Below are 20,514 nucleotides of genomic sequence, written 5' to 3' on the forward strand. Positions count from 1 at the left end.
GAAACCCCATCTCTACTAAAAATACAAAATTAGCCGGGCGTGGTGGCACATGCCTGTAATCCCAGCAACTCGGGAGGCTGAGGCAGGAGAAACACTTAAATCTGGGAGGCAGAGGTTGCAGTGGGCCAAGATTGCGCCACTGAACTCCAGCCTGGGCAGTAAAAGCGAAACTCCATGTCAAAAAAAAAAAAAGGTGAATAAAATCTCAACATGTGGCTCCACTGTAACTTATTCAAAGAAAAGGCACAGTCTCTAAATCCTAGGGGGCATGTATCTTAAACATTTGAGATCTTAAAAAAAAAAAAAAAAATGAGTATTCTTTTAAATGTTCTGAGTTTTATTCTTTAAGGCTGACCACTGGATAGATATATTTTTAGATCACAATATCTTGGCCTTTCACAGAACTACCTTCACTAAGTTGTGGTATCAGCATGTTGTAAGACTCTGTCAAAAAAAGAAAACAACCAACAAAAAAAAGACCCTGCTATTGAAACTTTGTATTTCATGGTGGTGAGGACATCTAGTTTACTCAGTGTCCCCATCAAAAAACGGTTTCTCCTAAAAAATTATGCATATTTTTCCCCATGGAAATGATCCAATATTCATTTTTGCTTTGGCCTCCAGGAAGCTCAGAAACAAATCTGCAGCTCAATCTTACATAATAAACGACTTCACAGCCTGTACATCAGTAATAGGAGTTATAGTGTATTTGTATCAAACAAATTAAAGCCTCTCAAAGTCAATTATACAGTCAAATCAGTAAGAATTTTAGAAATAGGTATCGATTGGTGGGCTCACTTAACACTGACAATACAAAAACATCTTCATCTTAACGTAGCTCTGAAGAATGCAATTATATAGAAGAAATTTTTACTTGTCCCTACATGTCTAGCAACATTGCCCTTTAAGTCAGTATTTTCAACTAGGTACCATGGGACCTCTCTGTCCTGTGGTGCTATTCTTCCACAGCAAACAAAAAGCAGGGATTTTAGTGGAAGTTGGATTTGTGTGTAGATATTGCTTTGAATATCTGGTGATTTGCTCTTGAAGGCAAAAACCATACTTACAGTAAAACTGCCACTGATTAACAATTAGTAACAATTCAAAACCAAAAAGAAATAGCAAACTGATCTCTATACATTTAAATATATGACATATTAAGTATTCAGTAATTAATGCTTTAAAATTTCTACTCCAAAGCTCCAACACATCACACAGAGCAGACTGGAATTAGATACCCATGAACATGGAGGTAACTAAAGGCATTTCAGAATCTGGTCACAATTGTGTGGAGACTGGAGTTGGACTTTTGACAAAGAATGTAGACGATGGACTTTAGGTGCTCTACTTAGATCACAATGCGACCAACAGAACACAAAATCTAGGGCCAGACTGTTCTGTCTCTGGATACTGCTTCTCCCACTTACTAATTTGTGTGACCCTGGGCAAGTCATTTAACTAATCTGAACCTTAACATCCCTATCTATAAAATCTATGCAATGGTCCCTGCCTCACAGTTTATGAGAACCAAATGAAACACTGCATGGAAAGCTGGTGGCTTAAGGCCTGGTGTATCAGAAGTAGCTCTTTCTCACCAGACTTGAGATTTATGACGTTGGCATATTTCCAACCTTGGGAGAGAAGCCAAGGGACAAAATCCGTATTTGGCGAGTTTTCCTGTTTGGGACTTAGTGCCCTGTGAGGAATCTGCAATTAGACAGTATACAATTCAGAAATCTCCTGAATGTTATGAACATCACATTTTAACCAAATGAAATTATAAAGAAATCAGGTGGCAGAAAAACTGATACTTGAAATATAAGTGACACAATAAGAGTATTTTGTTTTTAGCCTATGAACCATACTAACGAAAACACTGTAGAGCTCAATATTAAATACCTTTGCTGATTATCTTTTTTCTTGCAAAATCATTTCTCAGAGGCAAAAATCCATCTAGGTTTGTCTATTATCATTGTCTAATTTAGTAACGAGTTCAGCCATTTCAAGAAAAATAATATAAACATTCCAAATGACTCTACTGTCTTTACTCTCTTTTCCCTCCAAACAACTTACTCCAAATATACAAAACAACAACAACAAAAAAACACCACATGCTATAATCATTGAACTGTCACAGAGCCTTTACTACACCAGACTCAATAAGCTGGTTCTAGAAATGTTTGCCAAATAAGCTCCTCTAACTTTAACATATACTTTAGAATATTAGCTGAATGATTATATAAGTATTATGTTCAATCTATACCATACAATGTAATAGAAAAGCAGATGACTTCCTCAGAAAAGATGGCTCTTTATTTAATAAAATATTGTACTGCTATCACATTGTTTCAATCCAAATATGGCATTATAGTGCCATTCTAAAAATAAATCTAAGTCCCATGTGATATGCAGCCTTTTAGCTATGTTCATTTCCTTTTAGGGCTCAAGTTTCCCACAGGAAAATCATTCAATGTTTGGCAAAACGGTCCCAAATCATGTATAGATAAGGCATAAATGCTAACTGCACTGTCAACCTTTTCCTGGTTTGCTATTGTTGATTCTCCTTCACAGCAATCCATCATGGAGAGGCCCAAGAAGCAGGAAATACTCAAGTACTGTTACCTGACAAAAGTGAACACACAAAATATCATTTTGATTAAAGAGGTGGTGATGGTCAAAGGGGGAAGGCAATTTATGGGTGAACTAAAACATAAAATTATTATATGCAAAGTCATATTCCAAACAAATGTTTCTGACAACCGTGATGAACTTCCAAATACTTATTTCATTGTATTATTACCAAGTAAACTGCATATCAAATGCTCTCTTAGTACAGCTTAATACGTACTGCATTGTTTGGCTTGTACTATTTGTTTAAAGATTTTGTAAAGCATTATATGCTATGGATAAAATCTTCTCAAAATCACTTGCTAATAACATACAACACACAGACACAGAGGACCAAGTCTCATATTCCTCAAGCTGTATTTTTACATAATCAGATCAATGGATTAAATTATTTCCAAGAAAATGCTTATAAATGCTTCAAAATGCTTAACAAATGCTCAGTTTTACTTTACAAACTTAACTTCTTCTGAAATAAGTCTCAAATCAGAGATTTAAATGTGCCTATTGAGTAGCAAAAATATACAGCAACTAACTGGGCAAGATGGCTCACGCCTGTAATCCTAGCACTTTGGGAGGCCAAGGTGGATGGATCACCTGAGGTCAGGAGTTCAAGACCAGCCTGGCCAACGTGGTGAAACCCCATCTCTACTAAAAATACAAAATTAGCTGGGCGTGGTGATGCACACCTATAATTCCAGCTTCTCAGGAGGCTGAGGCAGGAGAATCGCTTGAACCTGGGAGGCGGAGGTTCGCAGAGAGCCAAGATCACGCCATTGCACTCCAGCCTAGATGGCAAGAGCAAGACTCCGTCTCAAAAAAAAAAAAAAAAAAAAAAACCCAGCAGCTGTAAAATGGCTAGACATATTTAATTCTATGGAAGTTTCTTGCTCTTATAACAATTCACAAATATTAAATGAAAAATCTGAATGGTACTGGTCATGCAACAGCAGCAGTGAACTGCTGTACTGCATTAAGAATTCTGTAAGAGGCCGGGCGCGGTGGCTCAAGCCTGTAATCCCAGCACTTTGGGAGGCCGAGACGGGCGGATCACGAGGTCAGGAGATCGAGACCATCCTGGCTAACACGGTGAAACCCCGTCTCTACTAAAAAATACAAAAAACTAGCCGGGCGAGGTGGCGGGCGCCTGTAGTCCCAGCTACTCGGGAGGCTGAGGCAGGAGAATGGTCTAAACCCGGGAGGCGGAGCTTGCAGTGAGCTGAGATCCGGCCACTGCACCCCAGCCTGGGCGACAGAGCAAGACTCTGTCTCAAAAAAAAAAAAAAAAAAAAAAAAAAAAAAAAAAAAAAAGAATTCTGTAAGAGGTCTGCATTCACACACATATTCAAAGGTTATAGGTATACACTCTGAGTTCCAACCTTTATTTTAATTTTGAATTTTTATATAGCTTTCAGGCAAAAATATTTTCGAGCTCAACATATAAGAAAAATCAAATTGAAGATTTTAATTTTTCTATGGAAGAATCTTAATAAGAATCAAAAAACAATACTTAAAAGCTATCTTATTTTAGAATTAAAGTATAAAGCTATAAGTAAACCAGATCTTTTCCTATGAACTTAAAAACTTAAAACTTATCAGCACATAGGAAATAATCCCAAGCAAAGTATATTAGTATGTACGTAGTAATGCCTTAAAGGACTCTCCTAGAATTAAACTCTTCATATTTTTCTATTTAAAATTCTTGAGAAACAGCTACTTTAAAAGTTACTAGATAACGTATGATCTTCCATTTTATTTAAGCAAAAACTTTACCCTTCAATCTTACTAACAGTACAATTATAAATATCAATGAAGGAATTCTTGAAATACCCATTTATTTTTTACCTCCTCGAACAAACATTTCTGAGGCTGTTACTAGTAATCAAGAGAATATTTTGATTAGTATTGAAAAAAAATCTTAATTCATTTGAATGAAAGTACCAACGGAAAGACAATGCTTTGGTTTTACTTAACACAAACCAAAATCTGAACAGTTTCCTTTTTTTCCAAACCTGCTGGAAACTCCTATTTTCTAAGCACTTGACAAATGTTGAATAACCCTTTGGACTTATTCTAGTGGAATGACTGAGTCTAAAGGAGGTTTAATACCTGGATTCTAGCCCTAATTCTGCAAATAATTAACTCTGTCACTATTCTGGGTCTCTCTTTCCCTGTCTGTGAAAGCAGGAGTCCAGATTAAGACTGCTGAGGGATCTTCTAAGCTCTGTCACTCGAGGATTCTGCATTTGTCATTCATTTTCTCAGAAGTCTTAAGTCTACCTCCAACTCCTAATTAGAATTAAATCCCTTAGCCATGTATTCCAGACCAGCTATCACCGGTTTATCTTTCTGAATTTATTCTCCCTTATATCCCAACTTAAAACTTCTGCTTCATCCATACTACCCTATTCACAAGACAGCTGCACCAGCTAACATGTACTGAGTGCTTACTGCATGCCAAGTACTATGCTAAGAGCTTCACATGCATTAGCTCATTTAATCTTTACAATACTTACACGAGACAGTGTTAGTAGTTAAGACAACTGAGACTAAGAACGATTATGTACTTTGCCCCAGGTCCAGTCTCCTTATTCCTTAAGTATATAAACGGCCCCCCTTCAGCAGGCCTTTTCAGCTTAAAATAGGAGCTGCCAAAATTGTATTTTCTGCCTAACACCAACTCATTTTTAAAGTTTGGTTAAAGCGACCCCTCTTTACCGCTTGAGCCTCAAATTTCCTTTCCACCTCCTAAAGTATTTAAAATTCTTACTGTAAACCCCAATGACTTACTATTCCCTTTAAGTACATCCAAGTATTGTATGTGTATCTTAATGTCCGAGATTTGTATAGGACTAACCCTACTGCAAAACGTATTATAAAAGCAGGACAAAATATATAAAACATCAGTTGAAGAACTGAAGCTAACTGTGAAGGCAGTACTTAAGGGATTTACCATCCCTGAGAGAAGGAAGCACACCAGGCCACTCCATATTCACCCGAGGCCTTTCCTCTGATGGTATGTGCCAATCTGCAGGACCTGGAAGTCACTGGGAGATTCTGACCTCTGTGTGGCAAAGAAATAATAGCTGAAATCTTTTACTGAGTTTCTACAATGCCCCTAAGTACAATTTTACATACTTTAGATGTGATAGTACCTATTTTCACAATAATTCTAATGAAGTAGTATTATCCCATTTTGCAGAGTAGAAAACCAAAGGCCAAAGACTCCAAAAATCCATGCTTTTTCCACTACTTTCCTCTTTATCTCAGAGGAAAAAAATTATCCAACGGTATGAAGTAATCACAGTAACAACTTTAAAAGCCTTACTATTAACATAATATGCATCTGATCTTAAACCAACTGCTATAATACTGGTGTCATCTTCATTCAAAGATGAAGATCCTTCTAACATTCAGACGGATTAAGATTACCTAATTAACTGCCAGAACTAGAATCTACATTTTGTTTTAAGTTTATTTCCAGTGTTCTATAGGCTACAATACACATCCTCAGTATTGTAAAATGATGTTAATGATATATAATGTTAACAAAACTTAAGTAGGAATGATTTAGATTTCTACAAATACATATCACGAAGAAGGGGAACTTTTATAAATGAAAAAAGGCTTTACTCTGATTCAGTTCCCCAGGGGCTTTAAAGACAGAGACCCACAAATGGCCTTCTTAAACTTTATTTTTTGGTCTAGCTAAAAATAAATGGCTTTGGCAGTGGAGGTTTTCTCCGTTTTTCTGGAAGAAATTTCCGAAATTAATAATGCTATTTAAGTGCTATAACTTTTGTGTTTCTCCCCAAAATATTGCCTTAACAATTCAACTCAGTATTTGCTAAAAGCTGATAGACACAGAATTTAAAACTTTACTTTGAAAATATGATTACTTTTATATTTTGCTCAAAGCCAATTCAGTCGTTTTGTAATAAGCCAACAAATCTTTCATTAAATGACTACACTCATAATAATTTCTTGTAAAGATAGGCTTTTGACTTTGCAAAGGGCTTTCTCATGTCATATATTGTTTGTTAAATTGTAGATCACTTCATTATGGTCTTTAGTCTATTGATCCTTTGGGTTCCTTTAATTCTGTCCAGCTGGATACTTTATGAAATCTCATTCAAGGAGGGGGTCTGGTGTGAGGAGAGGAATCAGACTACAGAAATTCTACTCTACCCTGAGACTAGCCCATCTCTCACGTTGCCTTCTAAGGAAATCTATTTAACATGCACTTCCTTGCCTTTGAACACTATATGACATTTTGCATTCCTCTCATCATTTCATTATACCATGTCTTGTATTATAAATACTCATGCACCAGCACACATACTCATTATATACATACACACACGCGCGCGCGCACACACACACACAAACGTGTTTTCCTATATTCCTTCCCACGATGTCAAAGAAGGATGCATTCCAGCACCTTCTGTCTTCTCTTGGTAAAAAACAAAATAACAAAATCTAAAAAGTTCCAAACAGACACCTATGGAGGCGTAGTGATACAGCAGACTGGAAACCAAAAAGGTCTTAAAGCCCCAAAACTCCATTCCCACAACTGGAAAAGAGGGACAGTATTAACTTTGCCTGTATCTCTAGGGGGATTAAATGAGACAATTAATAGGAAATGGCTTTATAAAGAGCCGTAAGTAAAATAGTGCTATTATGCCCCCATTTACTATTTCAGTAATGTTCTAAACCTGGGCCTCCTTTCCGACTTCCCTTTACTTCTGTTAAAATACATCTCTCTTTTCCTAAATGTGGTCTATGCTTTTCATAGAAAACAATACACTTACATAAGTGAAAAGGTCAAACAGTACAAAGCTTACAATGAAATTCCCTTCACTCCTCATACCCTATTCCTTAGAGGCAACCATTTTCATCTCTCCTTTTTTTAAAGCTGTTTGTTTTTAATTCCTATTTCGGAATAAAATGCTTAAGTTGCTATTTTCTGGGTTTTTCCACTTTAGACATCAGTTTCAGAGTTTACAGTGTGGAAGATGCTACTGTAGTTCTGTTACACCCACCCTCCTTCCCCTCACCCCCCAAACACTTTCCTTCCCCTCATCCTATCAACATAGTGTTGCTATCATTTTTGGCTAAACACCAAACTATACACAGCAACACATAACTGAACCAGAGTATGTCATGATCTTATTTCCTTTCTTCAATTTTCTATTTTTTTCAGAAGTTATTAATTGCCTATCTTTTTCTTTTCCTTGGTTTTCTATGTATGTATCACCAATTCTTCCCCTAAAAATCTCACAAAACTAAATTCTTCTCACCAGGGTGAAAACTCCAACTATATTTTCCTAGAGACATACCACCTAGTGCCTTCTTTCTTCCTGCTCCTATTCACACTGGCTGTTCTTTAGGTCTCCTGCATAGTTGCTTTCCTAGAGCTTTCCTTCCTGTGGGAATTCTTTTCACCATCCTCCCGTGTCAGAGACCCTGTTTCCTGGGTTCTGTATCTCTTTCTTGATTTCCTCCCTCATTCTGAAGAAGCACGTCCTTCAGTAACTTCCCAAGAAAGTATGTAAGGCAGGTGAACATTTTGTGATTTTGCAGATCTCAAAATGAGTTTAGTTTACCCTCACACTTGAATGACAGTTTGCGCATAAAATTGTGGGTTGGAAATCACTTCTCAAAATTTTGAAGCTATTACCCTTTATCTTCTAGCTTTACTGTGGCAAAAAGTCCTCTGCTACTCAAATCCCTATACTTTGTATATTTAGACTCCACCATCCACACCCCACCCCATTCAAGAAGCTTTTAGGAATTTTTATCCCCATTGTTCTGAAATTTTATAACAATTTGCCATCATGCGAATCTTTTTATTACACTGAAATGGGCCTTTTCATTATGAAAACATGTATCTTTCCGCACTGGAAAATTTTCTTGTGATATTTAATAATTTCTTCCTTTCTTTTCCTCTATTCTGTTTCTGAAGATCCTGTTAGTCAGCCATTGGGTTTCCCTGATTAAGCCTCCAATTGTTTTGCTTTTTCACCTATTTTCTAGCTCTCTTTTTGTTTCAGTATCTGGCCTAGTTCATTTTCTAGCCTGCTTACTAATAAAAAATAAAAAAAAATCTTATTATACTTTAAATTGCAAGAGTTCTTTCTTGTTCTCTTCCTATTCATTTTTACTGCACTTTGTTCTCCCCTCCTTTAATGGATGCAAAATAGTATCTGAGAATTTTAGAATTGGTTTTTTTTTTTTTTTGGTTGTTTTCTTCAGTAACCTACATTCTTTCTGTTTCTTCTGATATCTGTCATTTGCTTGACTGTTTTGGGCTCTGTACTTTATGTGAGAACTTCTTCTCAAAAGTGCAATTATCTCTGGCTGTTAATATTAAAAGGGAAGCAATAAAAAGCTGTGAGCTCTGTGTGCATGGGTGGGATGTGTTGACTGATGGGCATCGCCTTAAAGTGACTGGGCAGGGAATGTGGCTATTTTGTTTGTGAGCCCTCAAATGTCCATCCCCAGAATACACTCCTCTCATATCCTGCTTAGAACATTCTGAGAGTGTAGTGTGGCAAGGGTGCTGATTATTTAACATACAGACTTTCTTACAGCAGTCACGTTTGCAACAAAACACACCTTAGTCCCATTCTCAGCTATGCCTGGCATCTAGCGTGGTTCAGCTTTTCCAAAGAGTAAATCTCCCATCTTCTGCTGCAATGGTGAAAACCAGTTGCCTGCTTGGGATGGGGATTCAGGTGGGACGGGGAAGAGGAGTAAGGGGTGACGATGTCTAAATATTCCTTGTATAAACTTTCTATCAATTATTCTGTTTTTTGGCTTCTAACAATTCTTGTTTTTCAGTCTCTATGCTTATAGGGACATCTTAGGAATCCAATTCCCAAGTAGTTACTGTAGTCAACAGACAAATCAGTCTGCTTCTTTTTGCTCCTCTTCCTCCTTTGACTTTAGGAAGCAGCTCTGTTGATTCCGCTGAGTCAGTTACTACTTGTCCACTGGATTTCTATATTCCAAAACTCTGCTGGCATCACTGTCTGCCATCATCTCTGTTCTCCCTCTTTTTGTCCATAGTATACCTTTGCTATTCTTTATAGCGGAGTTAACAGAAATATGCATATTCAATTCAATCTGCTATATTTAGCAGAAGGTCTGTCATATGTTTCTAAAGCCTAGGCTTATATAATGGTACAGAACACAAGCTTTAGAGTCAAAGAATTGGATTTGATTCATAACACTTACTATATATGTAACCTTAGAAGCTTCTTAACCTGTCTAAGCCTATGTTTTCTCACCTATAAAATAGGAAAATTAAAAATAACTACCTGATAAGTTGCTGTGAAAATTAAATGTAGAATGTAAGAAAAAATTAATGTAAGAATATAGGTTTTGGAGTCAGGAAGTCCTGGGTTGGAATCCCAGATCTTCCACTTATAAGCTGTCTGACTCTGGCAACTCAAAATCTGTTTCATCTGTATAATGGGGTTAATAATAGTCACTAGCTCCTACAGTGCTGGTATTAACATAAAGTTTATAAAATTCTCCTGAAACGAGTCTCAATTACATTTATATTACTGCTCATACTTCTTATCCTTAGAATTACACATGTACATACATGCCCATCCCATGGCACGGCTGAGTCAAGTCAAATTCCAACTCCTCTGCAAAAGCAATGGGATATACTAGAAAAGGGCAATGGATTAGGAAGCATGAAGTCTGGGAGGGGCCACTGGGCTGGTTTCTCATCTGCAAAATAGCAGAATCAGACCAAATGATTTCTAAGGTTCTTTCCAACTCATCTGCCTCTCCCTGACTCCTTTGCTAGACATGATCTGACATGAATATCACAACCCTAATTATCTGATATTATTAATTTTTATAGTGAGTGTCACGTATTTTGCTTTTCTAACTAGGAACTACATGAAAACTAAGATGAGCTGCTCCCCCAAACTAATGTAAAGAATAAAGATGTGTTTCAAATAATAATAAATCATAAAACTAGTATGTTTCATGATAAAAGATAAGGCTGGGGATATAAAATCACCTTAAAGAGAAAGAATGAGTTGCAGGCTTGCACACTACAAAGACTTGCAAGGAATTTGACTAAAAGACAAGTAACAGAAGAAGTTAATTGAACCAAAGAAATACCGCAATATGTCAATGAGAAGGCAGGATAGTCAATAATGGAAGCAGGGATGATTTCATCTTTTACTATGATCCCAATAACGTTCACATTACAGAACCATGTTCTGAGATTCCATTCCCACCAAACAACCTTCTGAATATGGTTTGGCTTCCCATAAACATCTGCTGATAGAGAAGACTGCTCTGAATTACCAGCATCTATTTCTTAAACTAATAAAGTGATATGATTTTATACACCAGCATCATATGATTGCACCCCACAAAAAACAATGCTGTGGGGGTGGCCCACCAGGAAGTCTTGGTACATTCTTCCAGATAAAGTAGAGAACAGTGAGGCTTCCTGGAAGACAGATAATCACAGAATTTTTACACATGAAACATCTAAAAACTGTATAGTTCTACAAGAAAGAAATGATCCTTCTTTGATCCCTCTCTGAGGCTAGTTATACTACCTAGCACACAGCAGAACTTGCTAGATAAGTGCTTCTTGATTGCTTCTTAAACTTTCCCTAAAAGTCACTGCTCTTACATAATACAATTTTCCATACCCTATGGCAGTATCAAGGAAATACTTCTTTCTGGATACATGACCAATAGTGTGGTAAGAAAAGGAAGGAAGAAGGAAAGACAGAGCCAGAAAACTGGGAAAGGCTGAAAGGGAGACAAAGCAATATCACACAGAAAGTTTCTTTCACCAAGGATTTCTATAGTTCCTTTGGCCTTGTGACCTATTTTACAGAGCTTTATCTGGATCCAGAGCCAAGAAGGTGTGATCCAACTCCATACTTGCTAATCCATTTTGTGAAAAACTGGCAACTTGAAAGCACTGCCTGAAGCTCTCTGGGCTGAAGCTACAGAGTTTCCAGGAGTAAAGTTATCTAACCATATAGAGGACTCAAATTACCACATTAATCTCTTGATACCAAAAAGAGATATTATCTGTTATTTAAAATCTAAGTGTGGGGGAACACATCATGATGTATGATGTGTAGACATGTAGAAGAATGGCAGATACAAATAACAGTAATCATTTTTATTTGCAAAGCACTTTACAATTTACAAAGTACTTTCACATCTATTATCTAACTCAAGCCTCAAACTAACCCTATGAGGTATGAAGGGATCAGTATCTCCTTTTAGGATAAATTAAGCATTTAGAGAAGTGACTTGCCCTCATTTACAAAACTACTTAATTAGAAACACAAGCCTACATTTTTTTACTCTCAGTTCCAACTTCATTTTTACTATATGATGCCCTTTTGTCATGCAAATTTTGAAGAAAGGCCAAATGACTCATTTACAGCCATAAGAAATGTCCACAGTATTTCCAAGGTCTGCAACATAATATTAATAATATATACTTTTAATATAAATACTTATATTTAGCTTTTCTTCAACCTGAAATGAAAAAAATTATACAAAAATCAACACACAAAATGATTTATGAGGACTTCAAAAAATCTCAATGCCACCATTTTCCCATTCTTAAATTTCCCAAAATTTGCTCATATAACAATAAATTCTGGCTTGCTGATAATTTCACCAACCACTTATGAAACAAAAACACAGTCAGTGAAATTAAGACAATTCCTATACCAAGCCACCATGTAGATTTTTCAAACAAACCTGAAAAGCTGAGGAAACCCTCCTAGAAACCACTCTACCATCTGGGCCATCTGGGAGTCTGTAACCCTGTTGCTTCATTTTCAAGTTCAAGGAGGTGGGCAATGCATTTATGGTATAAAAATTCAAGTTTTCCCAATCCTTAAAATACTGAGACCATTATTCAAGTAAAAAGGAAAAGCCATTATAAAAGGTTTGAAAAGAATTTATCCAGTAATAAAGCTTAAAGAAAACCTTTTCCAAAATGGAATTCTGTAAGAGTCGACAGGCCCATAAAAAAATGCAAATATCCAATCTAGTGTTAAGATAATGCTCTCACTAAAGTAGAGCACAGTAGTCCATCTGTAATTGCTTTTCAACTCTAAGAAGGGGGGAAAAACACTTTCACTGAAATCACTGCATTAAAAAATACAACTAGTTTACAAATATAACATTAGTATAAGCCTACTTTAAAATTTACTATGAAATAATTTCAACATAATCACCAAAAGTATGTTTCCTCTGATACCAGTCACATGCCATATAAAGTTAAATGAGTTATCCTGTCAACGCCATGGTAACTGATTCTAAAAATACACTTTTTTTGAAATCAGACTGGTATTTAAACTAAATGTCATGAAATGTTGCATTAAATATGCCAGGATGAAAAGATCAGTTAAATATTAACTTTCCAAACACATCACACAGAAAACACCCCCAGTCACTGAAGAAGACGTTACTGTGTCCAGGAGCACCTCCTCTCTCCCAACACATACACACACAACAAAATGAGATCAAACCTACTGATTTAACATCAATTTTTCAACAAAAATTAAGTGTTTAAAATCACCATATTTTCTAAACTAAAAATGCATAAGCAAACTGCAAATGTGAACAGGTTACATTCTCTAACATATATGAAAAAGGTAAATTTTGTTTTTTTAGATCTGTACCACTTAAAGGGGAAATGTTTACAATACAACCATTTTTCAGAATCCAACAGAAAAGGTTTCCCATTTGAAATGGCAAGCCATTTCTAACATAACTTGGAATTTCAGTATGAGTTCTAAATTTTGAAACAGCTTAGAATAAAATTTGCTAACACTAAACATAAAGAGCAAGCAAGCTTTTGGGAAAAATCCAGAATCTGAAGTTTGAATGTTTATATAATGCTTAGTCACTTAAAATAAGAAAGTTTAAATAGAACACAACTGAGGTTAAAATCAAGTTGATGTCTAAAGCCTAAAATCATAAGAACACTGGCATCATGATGGAAAACCAAAGCTTATCTGCCTGCTTTATAAATATCCATGTCCTTTCTTGGATTCAGAAACCCACTTTAACCCATGTTCCCCGGGTTTCTTCCATCTTCCATCTCACTGAACACCATTGTCGCATTCAGATTACAACCTCTAGCCAAAGGCAGAGATCAAGTAAGTCCCCTGAAGATTTCCAAAACATTAAAGCCTGCAGAAAAGTAGAGGAAATACTTTCGTGCTTGGAGCTGCTGGAATTCCTTCTCTCCTTTTAGAAAAATAAACCTCTTGCTCTGAAGATCATCACTTTTAAGAACAAACATCACTACTATATACAAACACATAACTCAATAATAATTCTATGAAGAATAGTAAAATCCTATAGGTTTGCTAGTACTTTGGCAGGGAAGAAAAAAAGACTATTAAGAACTGTATGCCAAAGGATTTTTTTCCAGAAAGAGAATAGCAATAAGAGACTTAAGAGTTTCCCCTTCCCCTCTTCAAATGTGGATTCCTTAGCACTAACTGAAAGAATACTTTTCAAAAATAACTAGTTGATTTCATTTAACCACAAAGAAAATGTCTCAGCTCCCTTATATTTTTAAAAAACAATCAGTATACTATGGGATACTTTCTGACTCAGTTGCTTATGACAGATACCCTTCTCCCTGATGTTCTAATATTTCAGAAGTCTTTGAATAGAAAGAACAGACAATATTAAAGACACATTTTTGTACATAGTCACTGTTATAAAATGTACAGCCAACAGCCTATCACTGAATTATTTTTTAGCTTAAACACATTTTGCCATAAAAGATAAATCTAACAATTCAGATATTCTAAATATAGACATAACACAAAGGCACAGGCAAAAATACTACAACATGATCACTTCTATGCACACATATCTTTAGATCTCTGTGAAGTATGGCACAAAAAGTAGCACAGTTTTTCATAAACTGTATAATTTGATTGCACTTTTGCTTCATGGTTCACTGTAAAATTCTAAAATTAGTGTTTATGTGCTCACATTATTCACCCTACTGAGAATTCTCTCAAGAGAATAAAACATAGAACATTTGGCTTTCTAAATGACAGTGTTGAAACTTGCAGTGTAGTTATGCTTTGGCATACATAAAAAATAATTTCTAAAACCTTTTAATTTATATTTTACTATTCCCTGTTAGAAGAAATCAATTGCACATGAAGCCTAAATAGCTGGAAATAACCCACAAAGTGACAACAAAATGATGACTTTTTAAAATGCTGACGCTTTTCACACTCAGGTTCAGTCATGCCAGCTGGAAAGAGGTGTTAGATATGGCTTTATTCATTCTAAATCTGAGAACTGTAGTCATTTCCAAGACATTTCAAAAATTGAAAGCAACAGCAATTTGTCTTCATGATCTTAAGTCTTCTAATTCAAAAGCACTTTTGAAAACCATTTCTACAAACTTTGAAGGTATCCGTACGAATAATTTGCATGCTATTGCTTAGAGTCAAAGTATTCTGTCTCAGATTTCCTAGTGAATGAGGAATACTTAGAGATAAAACACACACACACACACACACACACACACACACACACACACACACACACACACACACAGGGGAACCCCGTAACTGAGCCACTTCAGATACGACATCCATTAAGAGGGCCTTTGCTTCTAACTGTGTAAGGGTCGTTGGCTGTAGTCTGACTTGCACAAGAAGTACACATAGCCCCTGAGAGGCGCTTTAGTCCTCTTTGGAATACACTGTTGGAGAGACTATAAATGACACAGTTGCAGAAACTGTTACTAATAGCAAGCCAGGTGGTCAAGAAGGATGCGAAGCGGTTGCTGTGGCCAGTGGAGCTTTCCAACAAGAAGTAGATGATATATGGCAACCAGAGGATGTAAAATACACTAGTGATTCGAAACAGGACCATGGCATAGCGCTTATCAGGACAGGCCTGCACTTCCCCAGTCTCCCCACTCTGGCTGCTGAAGCGGGCTTGCCTTTCGCTGATTTCTTTTGTGTGCTGTTGACAGATGCGGAAGATGTTGAAATAGGTGAAGCAGACAATAAGGGCTGCTGGGGCATATAACATCATCACGATGAACAGGGTGAAGTAGGAGTCAGTGTGCCAGGATTCCGCACACCACTGAAACACATCTCCATGATATCCAGGTTTGCCCCAGTGGAAAAAGGAAGGCAGGAAGACCAGGGTCGAGTATAGCCAAATCAGGAAAATACACAGGCGTAGTCTCCAGGGTGTAACCAGAGTATTATAGGTTAAAGGTTTAGTAATGGCAATGTATCTATCAATGCTGATACAAGCCAGAGAAGCCATGGAGACGCTCTTCAGAACTGATACTACGAAACCAAATATCTGGCAAGTCAAGGACTCCTCTACTGGAAGGGGATGATGGAGGAGTGATAAAGAAGGGACCAGGCAGCTCACCCCAACAAAAAGGTCAGCATATGCCATAGTCTGGATAAAATAACTTGTAGTGTGATGGTTCAACAAAGGTGCACAGTGAAATACAAAAATCACAATGATGTTGCCAGAAATAATCAATACAGTTAGAAAGACAATAATCAATACTTCCAAAAGGCAAAAATTGACAGTTTCCAAATAGCCAAATGCCAAGAGGCAAAAAGGGTGGCTGCTCTGATTACCATCCAAGGTGGAGTTCATCTTGAGCTCAGGAGTGATCTGTCACTTCATGCTGCCGCTTGGCTGCTGCCAACAGTTCAAAGAAGCAGCTGCTGTCATTGCGGTCAGCTTTGCATGTGTGTAATAATGCCAGAGGAGCCTTAGTCCCCAAGCTCCCGATGCTGCTGCTCTGGTGCATTGCCTGCAGTGCAATTCCCCTTTAAATCCTTCCTGGAATAAGGAGAGCCAGCAGTAGTTGTCTGGCCAGTCCCAGACGTGGCCATAGCGCCAGGTTCACCATACACATAGCACCAGGGGAGCAACGTAAACTCTGGGGACAACGTCTTCAGGCCAAGTGAGGGTAGGGGGAAAGGGTAGAAGAGAAGGGAAGAAGATTAGGAGCTTCAGCAGGAGTTGTAATGAGTCTCCTCTGAACAGCTGATAGAAGAAAAGGAGAGAGCATTTTACATTTCACATCCAATGCCCTAATCAAAGAACCTGGCTAGCTCAGGCTGGCATCATCCCTCCCACTCCACCCCTACTAGCACCACTATTCATGGCTACCCTCAATAGCACCCCACATAACTGATCTGTACTGTATAGAGGAGCAGCAGCAACATCAAGCTTTCAAGATCAGCATAAAACAAAACCAATCACAGTCAGATTAATTTACCCCCATTTCCTTTCATTTGAGACTTGGGGGAAAAAGGGAATTTGCTTATAATATTTATGAAAACCTTTCACTACAATTACCACTAATAAAAATAGCCAAAATAATTTACTTTCTTCATTGATTCCAATATAATATTTTGCCTCTTTGAAAACATTTCAACAGAATTTGCTGTTTAGTTCAATTTCAGAATGTTACCTGTAATTCTGCATGCTGCAATCCAAACAAAAGCCACAATACATCCTTAACAGAAAGCCTTGCAAAGCAGGAATGTGCTTCAACTCGCGTACTGCAGAACTGAGACACGAAGGGAGGGGATAAAGGAGTAGGAGGGGAAACAGGGAGAAGAGGGGGCTTGGGAAAAAGAAGAAAGGGGGAGGGGAAAGAAAACGCCTGTATGTGCACACACTCCGGAATCTTTAGCAACTAATTGGAATTCATCGTCAGAGAGGTGCCCCCTGATTTCCAGATTGCACAGTGTGGGAATGGCTTGCTATGCCTGCAGTGCCTCATTTGAAAGCTGTTTCCTCGTCTGTCTGGAATCCCCCTTTTAGTAGATAAGCAGAATTCAGGCTGCTAGCAAGGAGAAGGGGCAGGAGCAGAACAGGGTGTCAGGAGTTAGACTGAAACACACTGCCAGAGTGGTAATTCCTATTTTCTCATGGCATTTTCCCAAAGAACAAAGAGCAATATTAAAGAAAGGAAGTATATTAACCTCCTTTAAGTGTATGGCATATGGCAACTGACAATCATAATTCAGCTGCACAAGAAGTTCTAGCTAGAAGGCTATTCACCATTAATTTTGTCTCTCATGATTCACTGAATATTGGCCAAGAAACTTTAAAATCACTTTTTCAAGAGAAAAGTAAAGTATTTCCCATTCTGAATACTACAGAAATAGCACAGAGAAATTACATTGTTCCCATATTTGACACTACCCTATAGTTTTGAGATACATTTCTTGCTTCTAATTTGCTGAGCAGTATACAAGAATACAAACAAAAGATAGAAAAGTAAATGTACCTTCTTCTACTCAGGCATGGATATTACAGGAGGTTTCATGGTACAAATAAGCCTTTGTATCTTAGAATATACAATCTTGTTTCTGCCTATTTAAAACAATGCAAACTGGGATTATATTGTGGTTTTCCTAGTAATGTCATAAATGATGACAATTTTCAGGTAACAGAGTTGGGTGCTATGAAAATGTGTAATTTTAGTATTTAGAAGGATTAATTGAAAGTATCCAGCAGAGTAAAAGACAATAAACAAATGCTATCATTTGAAAGCTTTCCAAGAGGTAGGCAACTGAGTAAAACGTGTGATCCAACTTTCATTTTTAATTCATTTTATACACATGCTTTCTTATTACAGACAAATGGCCACCCATAATCAGAATGCAATGAATTACATTTTAAATCTGAAGCAGCAGCAGTTGTCTGGCCAGTCCCAGACGCGGCCATAGCCCCAAAATAAAAAACCTATTTAACCATAATCCTGACAGTAATATCTGACAGGTCTTACTGGGAAACAGAGCAAAGTGTGTGGCACAGTAAAAAGACCAATAACATTGAAGGAACAATAATCAGGTTCAAATTCTTGCTCTAAAATAACTTACCCTCTCTTAAGCCTCTGTTTCATCATTTGTAAAATGAGAACAACACTCCGTACTTCACAGGGTTGTTGAGAAATAAAGTATATACAAAAGGCTTACCAACACCTAGCACAGAGAGGATATATAACTTTACTTACTTTCTGCTCCTACAACTAAAATAGCCTTCCTAAAGAGCCAGTGTTTTCCTGCCAATCATGTTGAAAATGTTAAGGCTGGGCTCCTCTGAATCCTGAAGGGCCCGCTCTTACTGAGGCTATACAGTTCTAAGTCATACAACAGCTATCTGAATACACTGCTGTCACACATTACTCAAATACATTGAGGCTATGCACATACAAAGCACTGAAGGTAGCTGTTAAGGAATGATGACACGGCGTCAATTATTCCCTCAACACAAATAATTTCTCTGCCTAGGTCTCCAGCCCTGACTTCACTCCTAAGCTCCCTTTTCCATCTACAATTTGCCTGCTAGTTACACATCTTCCACCTAGATGTCCTGTAGAGATTTCAACCACAGCATGTCTAAAATCAAAAACTTCCTACCAAATAAGCCTCCGTATTTTTCCGACATTTTCCCAGGCGCTCCAGTATGAAACTGAGGAATCATCTTGACCACTCTCTCCCTCAAAGCACTGTTCTTAGTCACCAAGTCCTGAAAATATATTTCCACAATAGTTCTCAAATGCATTTCCTCCTTTCAGTTTTTAATACACTTACCACGGAAGATAATTACCACCTAGACTTATAGTTTTGTTCATTTTTCCAATTTTTTCATTTCTGCCTGGTTAAATATCCAAAACGTACATTTTATTATTGTACCCCATTGTTCAAGAAGAGTCAATGGCTCCCTTACTGCCTTTCTAGTCTGATCTCAATTATTTTACTTCCTCCAAATAACTTGCCCTCCAGTCAAATCAGATTACTTCTTATTCTATACACTTGCCATAGACTTTATTTTTAAACGATATTTACTGAGTACCTTAATAAATGCAGAATAAAGGAGTGATTTTCGAGAGTTACTAATGTATTTCAATAAATAGAAAAAGTATTCTCTCTATATTTACTTTGAAGGCTGAGTAAGTTTCTGCATATATATGACTAAAAGGAAATACATTAAAAATCAACACTATTATTGGACGGTGGGATAACAGTCATTTATAAAAAATCTTTCTTCTTTACAGCTTTCTATATTTTCTGAATTTTCCAATTTCTATATACCCTCAGAACCATATTGATTTAGCAAGATAGAATGATGCTGGGTTGAAGTTCTCTACTTCATGGGGCTCTGTTCCCCTTGTTCTTATGCCATCAGAGCAACACTCCTTCAGACAGTCTTTGGTACTCAATCTAACTCAAAATGGACTCCCAAAACGTCAGTTAAAACCTCTTACAGAACAAGAATATAATTACGAACTTACCGATACTTAAACATTTCATTGCTAGCTAAATATTTTCTGATCTGCAAACACACCAACTTCTATATGGTTCAACCTAATAAAATTAAAACAACTTTAAAAGCCAAAATAATTAAAATAACAAAATGACAGACTTAAAAAGCAGAACAAGAAATGAAATGTACAAAAAAAGGAAAAAACCTGTTCAAATTATATTTCTTTTTCTCCCAACCTATTCAGAGACTTAACTACTTGTAGATGAGAAATGATCTCAGTTCTTCAAATTCCTAAGTTTCACCTTTGGGCATTAGTGTCAACTATCACTTATTATTTAGTAAAAATGAGCTTCACTTTTTGTCCGACATCTTGGCAAGGTTGCAGTGTTCGCCACTGCTCTCCGAGCTTCATGACGCACCCAAGGACTACAAGAAGAAGGAAGACACCAGAAAGTCAGCCAAGAAAGACACAGACCCAGTGAACAAATCTGGGGGCAAGGCCAAAAAGAAGAAATGGTCCAAAGGCAAAGTTGGGGACAAGCTCAATAACTTGTCTTGTTTGACAAAGCTACC

General features: G+C 37.1%; 2 protein-coding genes across 9 annotated transcripts in view; both read right to left on the reverse strand.

Annotated features, from left to right (window-relative positions):
- Positions 1-20,514, reverse strand: part of RABGAP1 (RAB GTPase activating protein 1) — a 177,063-nt gene that overhangs the window by 53,563 nt on the left and 102,986 nt on the right. Inside the window, exons 1-2 of one of the 8 annotated variants that reach the window (XM_050760660.1) lie at positions 2,535-3,609; positions 1,596-1,707 (exon numbers count right to left, since the gene is read on the reverse strand). The exons of 5 other annotated variants lie outside the window; for them this stretch is intronic. The gene's annotated coding sequence lies outside the window, so the exon portion shown is untranslated. Of the gene's footprint in view, positions 1-1,595; positions 3,610-17,134; positions 19,597-20,514 lie in introns of those variants that run through there. 2 more of the 8 variants (XM_050760657.1, XM_050760659.1) reach the window with 2 other exon arrangements.
- On the reverse strand, positions 15,200-17,128 carry GPR21 (G protein-coupled receptor 21). Its single transcript, XM_050760664.1, has one exon. It carries the CDS (start codon positions 16,306-16,308, stop codon positions 15,259-15,261), a length of 1,050 nt encoding a protein of 349 aa, XP_050616621.1. The 5' UTR covers positions 16,309-17,128; the 3' UTR covers positions 15,200-15,258.

The sequence above is a fragment of the Macaca thibetana genome, chromosome 15 (genome assembly GCF_024542745.1).
Source record: "Macaca thibetana thibetana isolate TM-01 chromosome 15, ASM2454274v1, whole genome shotgun sequence".
Lineage (NCBI taxonomy): Eukaryota > Metazoa > Chordata > Mammalia > Primates > Cercopithecidae > Macaca > Macaca thibetana.

Coding starts and splice junctions, on each gene's coding strand:
- GPR21 (XM_050760664.1), bottom strand. CDS start 16,308: ATGAACTCCACCTTGGATGGTAATCAGAGCAGCCACCCTTTTTGCCTC.